We start from the raw sequence: 13,052 nt of genomic DNA, 5'->3' as shown, positions 1-13,052 counted from the left end.
GCCTGGGCTGTTTAGCCAATACTACCACTAGTGAGCCAGGGAAAGCTTGCAAGAAACTGTGCAGTCTTGCTCAGTGACCCCAGTCCCCTTAGGGTTGAGTTACATTCTCCCAACAGTATCTTGTAGTTTCCAAATGGGATTAAGTCAATGCTCCAGTCCAGTGTAATGTGGGTGTTGTGAGTGGCTGTGCTGGTGTTTATGTCCAGTGGTGAGGGTGGAGTCCCTGTCGGAGGATATTCACACAACTAAGAGCAAATAAGTGGCTTCTCACAGAAATGTTTTGTGTGTGTGTAAGGTCACCTTGCCAACCCAGGTTTTCCTTGAACTCTCGTCTAGCTCATCATGTGGTAGCTGTGGTCTACAAAATCAACTAAGAAGGGGATACCTGTGACAAGAGCACATTGTAACGGTATAACTTTGAATACAGGAATGTCCATGCATTGGTCTTATGAAAATAGAATTTGTATCCTACAACGGTGTTGTGAATGTAACATCATGTAAATAATGCCTGTAAAGGGCACGCTGTGTTATGAGCCGCAGCGTGCCCAACTCACAGAACAAGCCGGATGCCGTAGGAGCATCGCTCCATGAAGCCAAGCCCCTTTTCATTTATAAGTACCTGCGCCGGCCCACAGTGGTGAAGCCTGCATGTAAAGGATGCGCAGTGTTGTACTCTGCAAGGTGTTAGGCACAGCAGAGGTCCAACAACCAGAGAACTATGCAAGTCCTACTTTACACGTTTTTTACATGACACACAAATACCGAAGAGCACAGCGCTCCCCTACTGATTAAGAGCAGTGAGATCCTATTGGGCCTCTAGGGGCTCACACATCGTCTTTAGCTGGTGTCTGTAGGATCAGGTGAAGACTAGCCCGAAGGCCAGAGATCTCGTGCAGCGTACGATGAGAGGGCGGGAGTCAGACTACAGGGCCCCCTTCCCTCGAGCAGTCGAGCGTGCCTCGCCCCGAGGCTTGCACCCAGTCCTGAGCACATGGTCATTGTTGTGGGCTGAGCTTTGCGAGACACAGCCCCGTTTGTTTTCTGTATGAACTGAATAACGAGGCACCTTTTGGACCCAAGGCGGTCATCGATTTAACCTGATCTGACTGGAACTGACTTTGCCCAGGGTAATTTGGTAGCAATTACAGAGGTTCGCACTGGAGCCACCCGCCCTTCGGCACTGGGGAATGTGGAAAATACTGCAGATCCCCCATTAAACCCTACCTAGAGCCTCCTCCGAGGTGGCCAGGCGAGGGCAGATGCTTCCTGATCCCAATGCTGTGGGTGGTGTATTGCGGATCACCTGGGTGGAGACCGGGCCCAGAGAAGTGGGACGATTTCGCAGGGCGAGACACTATTTTTCCTTGAAGAGGAATACTTTTTTTATTTGGAGTCCAAATGGCTTTCCAATAGAAGTCTGGAAAAGACCCTGCAATACACATGTGGGCTTCCCGATATAGAGAGTTATCTTCATCTACAGTTAGAGTTGGAGATCTTGCTACTGGGCCATTACACCACTTGTTCTCCCAAAGCAGACAAGATGGTATTCTCACTCCCCCATCCCCGACCGCAGAAAGGCATGCATTGTAGTTCTTCCCAAAGCAGGCCAACTGCTAGAACGCTGCCTCGTACAGGCCAATCTCAGTCATAAATGGGAAGGCCAACGTCTTGGGAGAGCCCTGGCCAACTTAGGGGTGATTTCCTCCCTAATTCACCCGGATCAATGTGGGTTCATGCCTACCAAAATCTACTCAAAAGAATCTCTGCAAAGTTCATCTAGCCATAGGCCAAGCCTCCGAGATACCGGACCCACTTGCTCTTCTCGATTGATTTTGAAAAGGCTTGATTCTGTCCAGTGAGATTTTCTTTGGGAAATTATTATATGCATGGGTTTTGGGAGTTGGAGCCGCCTACTTTACTATTCACCTTTTGCAGCATTCTGGGTCGAGTCTCCTCTAGGACCTTTCTCGTGGGGCACGGCACGCGGCAGGGTTGCCCCTTTTCTCCCCTATTTATGCTATCGATAGAACCTCTTGCGATCAAACTTAGGACGGACCCAAACTGGTTGGGATTCAGGTGGCCCTAGGGGAAGGAAGATCAAGTCTTTTGGCTGTACGCATGTGACCTCCTGATGTACATGGGCAATCCCTCAGTCTCCTGCAGGACCGTGACCCAAACACTGGATGACTACCAAGAATTTATTGGACTCAAAATAAATGGGCATAAGTCTGTTTTTTCCCCTGATTCAAGTGGGGAACGAGGCAATCCCACGGGACTGCCCCTATCAAGTGTCAAGAGCGGGCTTCACTTACTTAGGTATTCAAGTGGGACTCCATCTCTTCGAGTTTCTCCAAGCAAATCTCCACATCCTCATTGGCAGATTTACTCAGGACGTTATACTTTAGAAATCTCTCCCACTAAATGTGCTAGGTAAAGGAGCTCTTTAATATGTTGGTTTTGCTGAGATTCATTTGTGTGCTTCAAAATGCCCCGCTACCGGTCCCCATGTCAGTCTTTTCTAGGATAGATGCAGCACTCCGAGATTTGTTGTGGGGTGGGAAACCGCCATGTATCGCCTTGAGAACTCTACAACGTATCAGTATGGGAGAGTGGGATAGGCCTGCCCAACTTACAATGATATTATTGGGCCGGGCAGTTGGGTGTGGTAAATAACTAGTTGCACAGAGACCCCAGGTTTTCCCATATTAAAGCAGAGAAGGGTTGGATGAAAGGAACATTACCTACCCAGGTGTTATACAACTACAAACAGACAACATTGGTACTCCCAAACATGACGCAGCCTAAAAATATAGTCAGATGCACACAAATATATATGAAGGGGTGGGGGGGGGGAGCAGTGGTAAATAGAATGCACACCAGCCTAAAATAAATGAACGCTTAAATAAATTAAAAGATACTAACCCTTGCAAACGTGGGGAAAGAGGGATGCATCCTTCCCTTTGAGACCCTGCAACACACATTTGAGCTTCCTGATATAGACCGTTATCGTCATGTACAGTTAGCTCACGCTATGGGTTTCCAGTTTCAGTCCTTGGATGAAGTTCCACAAAGTTCTTCCCTTGAGGTTAATATCCTCCCTGAACGAATTGTCATCAAGGTCACTTCCACTCTGAACCAAGCTATCACTGCTTTTGGGACCAAGGAATTAACACGTCTTAAAGACAGGTCGAAGAGGGACATTGTTTCGCTGGAATTAGAGGAATGGGTGGAAGCGCTTTTATTTCCAAGAGAAATAGAGATATTGGGCAGGTGGCATCTCATACAATACAAGATCTTCATTGAGTCGACTATTCCCAAACTGCACTGTTTGAGTGGGGTAGGAAGGACAGGGACAACTGCTTAAAATGTGGAGAACACAATATACCTTTTTACACACATTACGGGAATGTGCTCAGATTCAAGTCTTCTGGGGAAGGGGTCTTGTATTGCTTGGGAAATGGAGGGAGTCTACGTTTACCAAACATAACCAAATAGTTTTTGTCTGTAACTATCTGACTGATGAAACAAATCATTGCATCTATGTGGGGGGTGGCGGACAATGTCCGGGTCAGCCGATGGACTGCTGAAGTGGAGATGGGCATGGCCCTGGAGCGAAAGGTCTATACACTGCATGGGGTTGCTCTTCAAAGTTTTAGAAAGTGTGGGTCGAGGGAGAAGAGTTGAGAAACATTGCTTTCCTTTACCTTTTGGCCTCATCCCTCTCCTTGTTTGAACTCAATATCATTCCTTCCTTTACCCTCTCCATATGTATGTGCAGCCTAATTGCTCTATCCAATCAGTAACAGTGTTCTTTATTTGTCAAATAATACAACAGGCAGATTTGTTACTTGCATACTAACTGTGGAAGGTGCACAAGAGAAACAACACAATAAGGCTCCTAGGCGACGATGGTTAAGCCCTATACACTGATAGGGAGAAAATGGAAGCCCTAGGGTTAAAATGGCAGGTCCGCCAACACCTTCCTACCTCCAGATACAATACCTAAGTTCTGGCAGTGCCCCCCACAAGCAAGATCAATTAGAATCCCTAGAAGATGCAATCACAGTGGAAGAAATAGGGGCAGCTATAAAATCCTTGAAAAACACAGACCCAGGCTCTGATGGACTAACAACAACATTTTATAAAACTTACTCTCACATCCTAGCTCCACACCTCGTCACCCTGTTTAACTCCTTCTTGACAACGGGGAGCGTTGCAAGATCAATGGCTGAATCACTAACAATACTAGTCCATAAACCAGGGAAAGACCCGGAGCAGTTTGCACCTTACAGACCAAGAACGTCGATGAACAATGACGGGAAAATATTCTCGAAGGTGCTGGCATCCAGATTAAAAGAGTATCTCCTAGACATGATAGCCCGTGACCAGACAGAATTTATCTCGGGTAGGGGGAAACATGATATCAGGCGCACAATCAACCTTATAGGGACTGGGGGAAAGAATGCTGGTCATCTCATTAGATGTCCACAAGGCATTCGACCTAGTGGACTCGCGGTATATAAGGAACACTCGTACACCTAGGGTTCGGCCCCAACTTCGTAACATGGACAATGGCCAACTATCAAACCCCTTCTACACAACTGAGGGTCAATGGGATTAGATCGGAGAAAATACTAATTACCAGAGGAACAAGGCAGGGTTGCCCTCTATTTCACCTAGTGTTTGCCCCGTCTATGGAGCCATTTGCGGAAAAGGTCAGGCAAAACCCCAAAATAAAGGGGCTCACAGTAGGGGGACGGGAGTACAAGGCTGCACTATATGCAGACGATGAGCTCTTGACAATAACACATTCGGACATATCATTGGGCCCCCTCTGGAAACAGATTCAAGCATTCGGCAAAACTTCAGGATTCATGGTAAATTATGAGAAATCCTCGGCGCTAGCAGTCAACCTTGCAAGGAAGCAAAGAGAAGATCTCACTCCCATGCTACCTGTCCCATGGGAGGAAACCGCGATCAGATATATGGGGGTTCAGATCCCCAGAAGCACTTTGCAAATCTACCAGAGCAATTTCCTGCAACTGCTCGGCAAATTCAGAAAAGACTTGGCTCAGAATAGCCACAGTAAAAATGAATCTAAAACCCCGACTGATTTACCAGTCCGCCGCACTCCCGGTCGACATCCCAGAAAACAAATTAACCTCCTTGCAGAGAAACATACTAAAATTCATATGGGGGGTGGGGAAGGGTTGAAACCCGGTGTAGCTAAGAGGATCATACTCCGAGGGCAGAGCCTGGGTGTACTGGGGGTCCCTGATGTGTCCAGGTCCAAGAGTACAGCGCAACCATCATACACATTGACATGGATACAGATCACAGACCAGCCCTACTGGAGACTAATAGAAGAAGCATGGTTCTCCCCACCCTTGGCGGACCTTCCACACTTCCCGACCGTGAAAACCTAGGCCAACCTAGGCCCCCTCAGAGCAACGAGAAACACAGTACGAAACTGGAAATAAGCAGCCGCCCGTAAATGGAGTTGTATAGGTACTCTAGGCCCACTAACACCAATCGGAAATAACCCAGAGTTCTCTCTAGGAATTCACCCCCATAGTTTTGCAACCAGGAAGAAGGGAGGTTTGCAGAAGGTTTCAGATTACCTGGAGGAGGGCAACCCACTTAGATCCGAAGAATGCAAGGCTAAATATAAGGTCACAGAGATGGAGCGGTTTCATTACTCCCAGCTCCGACACTGGTTAACTGCAGTCGGGGAGAGGGGAACGAGACATCTCACAGCACTCGAGAGGACCTTAACATCAACAGCCCCTCGAGGGAAAATCTCTACTCTATACCGCCTGCTAGACAAAACAGACCCAACCACAAAAGAAAAATATATGCTTAGCTGGGAAAGGGACCTGGGACGTGCAATAGACATGGAAGAGCTGGATTGTAGCTGGACTAGACTGCATAAAAGCACCCAATGCATACTAAACAAATTCAATCCAGACTTCCGACCAGGATGCTGGAGGGGCTGAGCAGACGGGGGCACTCTGTTTCACTTACTATTGGCCTGCCAGCCCAAAAGCTGGGGCTTACTGGAGAGGTGTTCTCGAGCAGATTAAAGGGATCACAGGACTCAATGCCATGCGATCTGGGAAAAATTCTTCTGGGAGAAACGCGGGGGGTAGGGGGGTTTCGGGGCGAGTACCCACTCACTGGCCAGATTGCTTGCCTATGTACCTATCTACTGACAGCTGCCAAAATAGCATTGGCCGACTATGGAAGAACCCAGAGGGGCCCTCAATCCCAATCAGGTGGTCCAAATGTTGGGAAATCGCAGTAGCGGAAAGACTAACGGCGATCCGGTCAGGGAACTTGAACACTTTCCGAAACACGTGGGCACCCTTTATGGATTATGCTGAGAAATATCCAGGAATCACCCGGACACCACCACTGAGGCTACAATGAGGCCCGCACGAAAGGGAACGGAGCAGGCCTCACCAAAGCCCCATGAGTATATAGACAGAGTACGGTCCCAAGAACGGTCCCTGTAAAGAGAACCGCCTTTCAAGAACCATGGTTGTGATCTGTATGTGTTGAAAAGCCGATATGATGTCACTGTATACATAACCTGAAACGCCCAATAAAATTATTTGGTTGAAAAAAAAACAGTCTGATTTGAAAAAAAAATAAACAATAGACTGCACAACCAGTGTATACCCAAGAATGCCAGACAACCTCTTTGAAACTACAACGCATTCTAAACGCAGTGGCAAGACTCCTCTTGAGACTAGACAGAAGAGAATACATCATGACAGCCCTGAGAAGTCTACATATGTTAGCGGTCAATAACCAAACAACTTGAAAGCCCTCTGCTTCGCACATAGAGTTCTACACGGACAGGGAAATTAATTTCTTCAATCTAAAATCACAATATCAACCAAGAAGAATCCTAAGATCCAGTACCGACATCCATATAGAAACAAGGCACTATGAGAAAAGTACATTCGGGGTAACAGCTTACTACATTCTCAAAGCCAAGCTATGAAATTCAATCCCGAAGGAAATCAAGACAATGGTGGACCACTTGACGTTTCCTACAGGGCTAAAACACGATTATTCAACTCGCCGGAATAGAATTGTCTGAACAATAACCAAACACTGATCACCCCGTTGAGGGTGTCACATCCACTCCATAAAACACCATACAACACCCCCAAAGGCATCTTAAGCACGAGTGCAAAATAAACGGATAGAAAGGATCCAACAACGTGCCACATTTCTCACCCAAATGCATCAAGAAAGACAAGTTGCACATTATCCTGACTATACCAAGCCACACAATATAGCCTGCCAAACACAAGCGCACAGGTTTTAGTGGAAGAAGGGGTCCTAGGCAACCCAATAAGCCCCCCTTCCTATTCCATGCCGCTCAAGGAAAACACTTCCATCAAAGACAGTTGAAGCATCACAACAACAATTCACTACAATTCAAACTCTTCTCTGCCTCCTACCGCCAGAAAACCACAACTATTGCACCAATTTCTAAAGGAACATAACTCCACACCCATGCGAAGAAGAGTACCCAACAAAAGAATAAGGAATTAGGCAGCGGCACAGTACCCAGAGACCAGCCGAAATCTCAATACCTCAAAACTACTAACCATCTCCTTTCTTCTTTCACTCTCGCTCTCCACCTCTCCCCAGATGGCTAGAAAATCTCACATCTAAACATCTGCAAATCATTAACTGCTTTTCAAACTCATAAATGCCCTACTAGCCTGAAACACCCAACAACTCAGGTACTGGATGATCTCCATCAGGAATCAATAAGCCTCCGGTTTAACAAACAAAGCACAACCAGAAAGCACAGACACCAGTTACTCCTGGTTGTTCAACACACACCAACAGGTGAGCACAACACCCGTCTTATCCCTCTTTCTATCCTAAGCAACCCACCCCACTTTACCTTGCAGAGCCACAAGAGCATCTGGAGACCATTAAAATGGCCATGATGTGAGGTATAACATAAAATAACCCCATAGTTAGGGAGGGGGCTTTGTCACAGGCCAAACCTCCAAATTAACATGATCACTAGTCTAAGGTCCAATGAGCCACTTAATGCTACACAAAGTTTAAGAGATAGCAGATGCAAGAGGGTGGCCTAATACAACAGACCATACCAACTTGGATCAGTCTGTCTTTCAAATACAGATCTACAGAAGCAGTGGTTTGCTAAAAAAAGTTCCAAGCAATGAAGTGTTGAAACATTCAATGTGAGCAGTTACTAAAAGAGTCAGGCCACTGGTTGCATTAATTGGAAGACCTATCAGAAAAGCAATCTCACAGAAACGTATGCATTAGATGGGAATTCCTTTAACAGGCACTATGTAAAGCGAATAAGGATCATAGATTGGCGGTGTGGGAGTAAAGGTGAGGTTAAGCATTGTTGTACCAGTATTTCCTGAATTCCATGACCCGCAACAATTGCAAGAACACCAAAAATGGTGCAAGGACGACAGCTTGCAAATGTAATCCCCTAACTGCAAACATGAATAAACACTAAAGCATCAATGTGAAGTAGATGCCAGAAGGCCATTGTTGCTGTGTACAATACAGCAAGCATCAGCCACACATGGGTAAAGCCTTTCAAATGTTTTACTTTCTGCTATGCAAGCATACTCTAGCCCAGTATGTTCCTAGAAGGATAGCTCCTCAGTTTAGAGTAAGTGGGCAGTGGCATTCAAGGGTTGGCACAGACAACTAAGGCATTATGAACACATACAAATACGTTAGCATGAAGGAAAAAAGAAGCTGGACCCACTCACCTGTAAAACTTTGCTATGCACTATAGTTCCAACGGTGCCCGCACAGAGTCGGGGGAGTAGCCCACTGAAGAGCCCAGCCTTTCCATCGACCTTCACAATGTGTTTAGCTAACAAAAAATATAGGAAAATAATAGTGATCAATAAGACTGCATAACCCAAACAGAAATATCAGAGCAAACACAGATACTGAGAAAACGGTCAGTTTCAGATGTGGCGATTTAATGGCAGAGCTCCCAACAAGGCCCATGTAAAGAGTGTGGCATTTCTTTGCATTCTGGGACTAGTAGCTCTGCATTTAAAACAGAAAAAGGAAAAATAACAAATCCCAGATACAAAATAGAAACAGAACTGAAAGTGCTATACCCGCTTGACCTGCATTCTAACTAATTGAAAGCTCCACAAGACTGACATTTTTAAAAGTAAGAGAAGAACTCCGAACTAGACCTCTGTGGAGGATGATGTGATAATACTAAAACTACAAATATCACGAGCCAATGAAACTCAGGCAAGCATAACCTAAAATATCAGCTAAAATACATTGTATACCGTGGCACTAAGACTCAATAGTGTGATAACTGCACCACTATTGTGGGTCTGACATCTTGTAAAACATGTGAGAGATGATCGGAACATAATACCCGAACACGCAATTTAAGATCTCCAGTTGCACCACATTACATAGAGAGGAATAATATCACACAGATGAGATTTGCCATCCTAGAAGTAGTACATCAATCCCCCAGGAGGGTGACTATTTCCAAAAGACTAGCACAAAGAGAATTGCATTGTACTGATTATCTTGGAACAATGTACCCTTCAGGAATGAATGAATAATTTAATTTAGGACCCTCCATTTGAATTTTACTACATGTACTGTTGACAAATCATGGTATTGTATGGATGAATAGTTTAATAATTCATTATTAAAGGCAATGAATGTTCATGATCCATTCTGTTCTGTTTGTGTATTATTCCCCTTCCTTTTTCTTATCGATTATTAAGCATATTTAAGATAGTTAAAAGATATTTCAGTCATTTTCTAGTTGTTAGTGAGAACTATACACTTATCTATGGATTAGCCTCTTCTTACATATTGGATATTATGGATGTAAACACCATTTCTTCCAGAGAATGTGATGCCTTGTAACTTTGATATATAGGTTTAAAATCAAAGGATCTTTAAATGTAACTTTATCCACCTCTGTGTTTTGACATATATGCAATGACGTCATCACACTATTTAAATATCCTGGCATTTTGCCCAATCAATTGGGTCTAATACCAGTGAAAAGGCTACTTCAGCGTGCCCATGACATTTTTTTACCTTATTGGGTTCATCGACTTTTGATATTTGAGTATTATAATTAAATCTTATACATAAGGTTACTTTAATATATTTTTTCACCATTTCATTTAGATGTCGTATCCTTTTTTGCTCGTAATAAGCACAGAAACTCGAGATTAAAAGGTTATTTTCTCTCATTTTTAGCCACATTTATAAAGACTGTTCTACCCCCTTCATTTTGAATGCAATACCTTAATTTGATTTGATTCATATTACAGCATAAACATCTTTGTTATTGAACATAAAACCAAATACGTGTCCAGTTATTGAACACATATTTGGTTTTATGTTCAATATCTTAATAGATGTGCAGTCCTTGGGTTAATTAACTGGATACTAAATATTGTACTACATCATTGAGAGATTTTTATTTTTCGTATTATTGTGATGAAACAGAATATCATCTAAACAGGTCAAAATGTATATTTTGTTCATGATTATTTCTCCCATGGGATTGTTTAGAAAGATTCACAGTTTTATTTACATAATTAGTATACATGCTTAGGATGAAAGTATTTGATTTCTCGGAGGACATGTTAGCCAAATAATTAATTTTTAAATATTACTTAACAGATGTTATGTTGCTCCTGATGAAGGGATTGTTATCTCCATAAAAGCACTGACCTCACATATCAAATTCTATCAAGAGCATGAAAAGATGTATGGAATTGTACTCAACAGTTTACATGGGTTTCCTATTCAGGATGTTATACATCTGTTGATGAATTCATCTTGAAATTATTTATTTCAATGTGTTGATGTGATTCACTTTGATGTAAAGTGAACCTTTCTAATATGTATTTTATAATATCTGAGTGCTTTTCCAGTTATACGGTTTTCAGGGGATAGGTGTTCTACTGAATTTAGGGATACCAATCATTTTCACTATAGCACTTGTATGTCATGGATGTGCGTGTGTCCACCTCTCCTGGACCAGAATGTATATATACTTCTTGTATAATATATTCCTTTAGTTTATTAATCAGACTTTCTGGCATGCACCAGAGTATGACACTTTTCTGAACAGCACCACTATTGCCCAGACAACAGTTCCACTTCTCAACAGCACCACTATTGCCCAGACAACAGTTCCACTAACAGGCAGCATAACAGGGCAAACAGCCAACCCTAGTATTACAGGCAAATTATCCCCATGCAAAATATCCCATCACAAACAAAATTCTACTACTGGAAATCACAATATAGTCACAAGCACAACATGACCAGTCACAAAAGAATACAAAAAGTTATGGCAGGCCATAGTAGGCAAACAGAAGGCCCTCACATCAATGACTAGAAACATGCATATCATGGGACCATAAATTAAGGGTTCTATGTGCTTAGATCGCCAGGATTTTTTGTTCACTGAGTTTTTTTATGGAGAAGTTGCAGTCAAAAAAACTTGATTTGTTTTGATATATTTAGGAGGTTCCCCCCAGACCCCCCTCCCAAGTCCCCTTCTTTTATTATCTAGTCCCTACACCCCCACAGCATTATCTCACCTTATCCCCCACCCCCCATATTTTTCAATTCGATTTTCAGCCGAAATTGTTCTGTAAAAGAAATCTGCGATTAAAAAGCCTGCCGATCCAATACTGTCTTACCAAATTAAGATGCTTTAGTCTGGATTTTTCTTTTAAGAATAGTAATAATGACCAATAATAGCTACAAGAACACGTTTTGTAAAGCATTTCAACAGTAAACAATTTCTTACCATTTTGTACCTGCAATCAAACAGTAAATGTAAGTCAACCGTTTTATGATGTGTCTGTGGGCTCAGTTAGCTAACCCGACCAATACATTCTCAGAGCACACGACAATTCAAAAAACATTTCTAACTTCAGTTTGTGGTTCTATCCAGCCACTTTTACACCCTAAAACCACGCACATCCTCTCAAAGAAAATGGGGAGTAAAAATACTATCAGAAGAAAAAAAGCAAACACCTGGCACGTAAGAGTCTGCTTCTACAGGTCCCTGGACATGTTCAGATTGGTGGCACCAACATAGTGCCACTGGAAAACGCTCAAGTAGCATAGCTTGTCTTGAAGTGGAACTTACTTGCTGAAGAAATTTGGCTGTCAACGTCACAAAATGGGGAGTAAAATACTCCACAACCTAAAGCACTGAGGCCACAATAATGATCATTGCACGGTTGCAAACGTCACAACATATCTGAGTTAATGGTTAAAATGTTTATACAATACCCTTTCAATAGTGTCAGTAGAGCTCTAAAATAAAAAGTCCTTTGAAATGGTGTATTTTTCAATATCAAAGCTTTACTTTGATTTAGTATACAATCGTGACTGTTTAAAACACCAATAAAGAAATACACAAAAACATTACAATATTTAAGAAAAAGAGAACAACCTTATAAATACATACTTGACAAGAATCACAATGTTTCAATGGATTACGAATTTTAAGAGCAGACTGAATTACATAAAAACAAAGCACAAGTGGCCACATGCCCTAAGGAGATGAAGTAACCAATTAACTAGATCTCGGCGACACTTAAAAAGTAACCCTTTCAAAATCAGAATCAGTTTCCTTCTAAGGTCTTTGTACTTTGGCCAAAAACACGTAAATGCATATTGAATTCAATTGTAGATGGGCAGAATGGGCCAAAAACATGTTTCTCTGATGCGTCCCACCTTTTAGCTAATGTTGCATCTCAGGGGAAACTTATTAAAACGCAAACAGTGCTTGGCCAAACATTACATCACCATAAGTAGTAAATACTCTAAATATGTTTTGCTTCCTTTCTACTAACAGACCTGTCCAATCTACTGCATATGGTAGTCATCACTTTTGCCGAATGGCAACTTTGCTGAATAAGTTTGTGGTGCATTTCTTTTACCACAAGCTGGTGGAAAATAAGTTGGGGTAAGGTATACATTGGGGTGTAAAGGCAGGGTGC

The 13,052-nt window shown here is 43.0% G+C and overlaps 1 protein-coding gene across 1 annotated transcript in view; it reads right to left on the bottom strand.

Annotated features, from left to right (window-relative positions):
- The window catches only part of MTCH2 (mitochondrial carrier 2), a 411,299-nt gene that overhangs the window by 341,191 nt on the left and 57,056 nt on the right, over window positions 1-13,052 (bottom strand). Inside the window, exon 3 of the mRNA XM_069623091.1 lies at window positions 8,790-8,896. Coding sequence (XP_069479192.1) covers window positions 8,790-8,896 — 107 coding nt within the window. The remainder of the gene's footprint in view (window positions 1-8,789; window positions 8,897-13,052) is intronic.

Source organism: Ambystoma mexicanum, chromosome 11 (assembly GCF_040938575.1).
Source record: "Ambystoma mexicanum isolate Mex_15411 chromosome 11, UKY_AmexF1_1, whole genome shotgun sequence".
Taxonomy (NCBI): domain Eukaryota; kingdom Metazoa; phylum Chordata; class Amphibia; order Caudata; family Ambystomatidae; genus Ambystoma; species Ambystoma mexicanum.
This window is presented reverse-complemented; position numbering and strand designations above follow the sequence as displayed.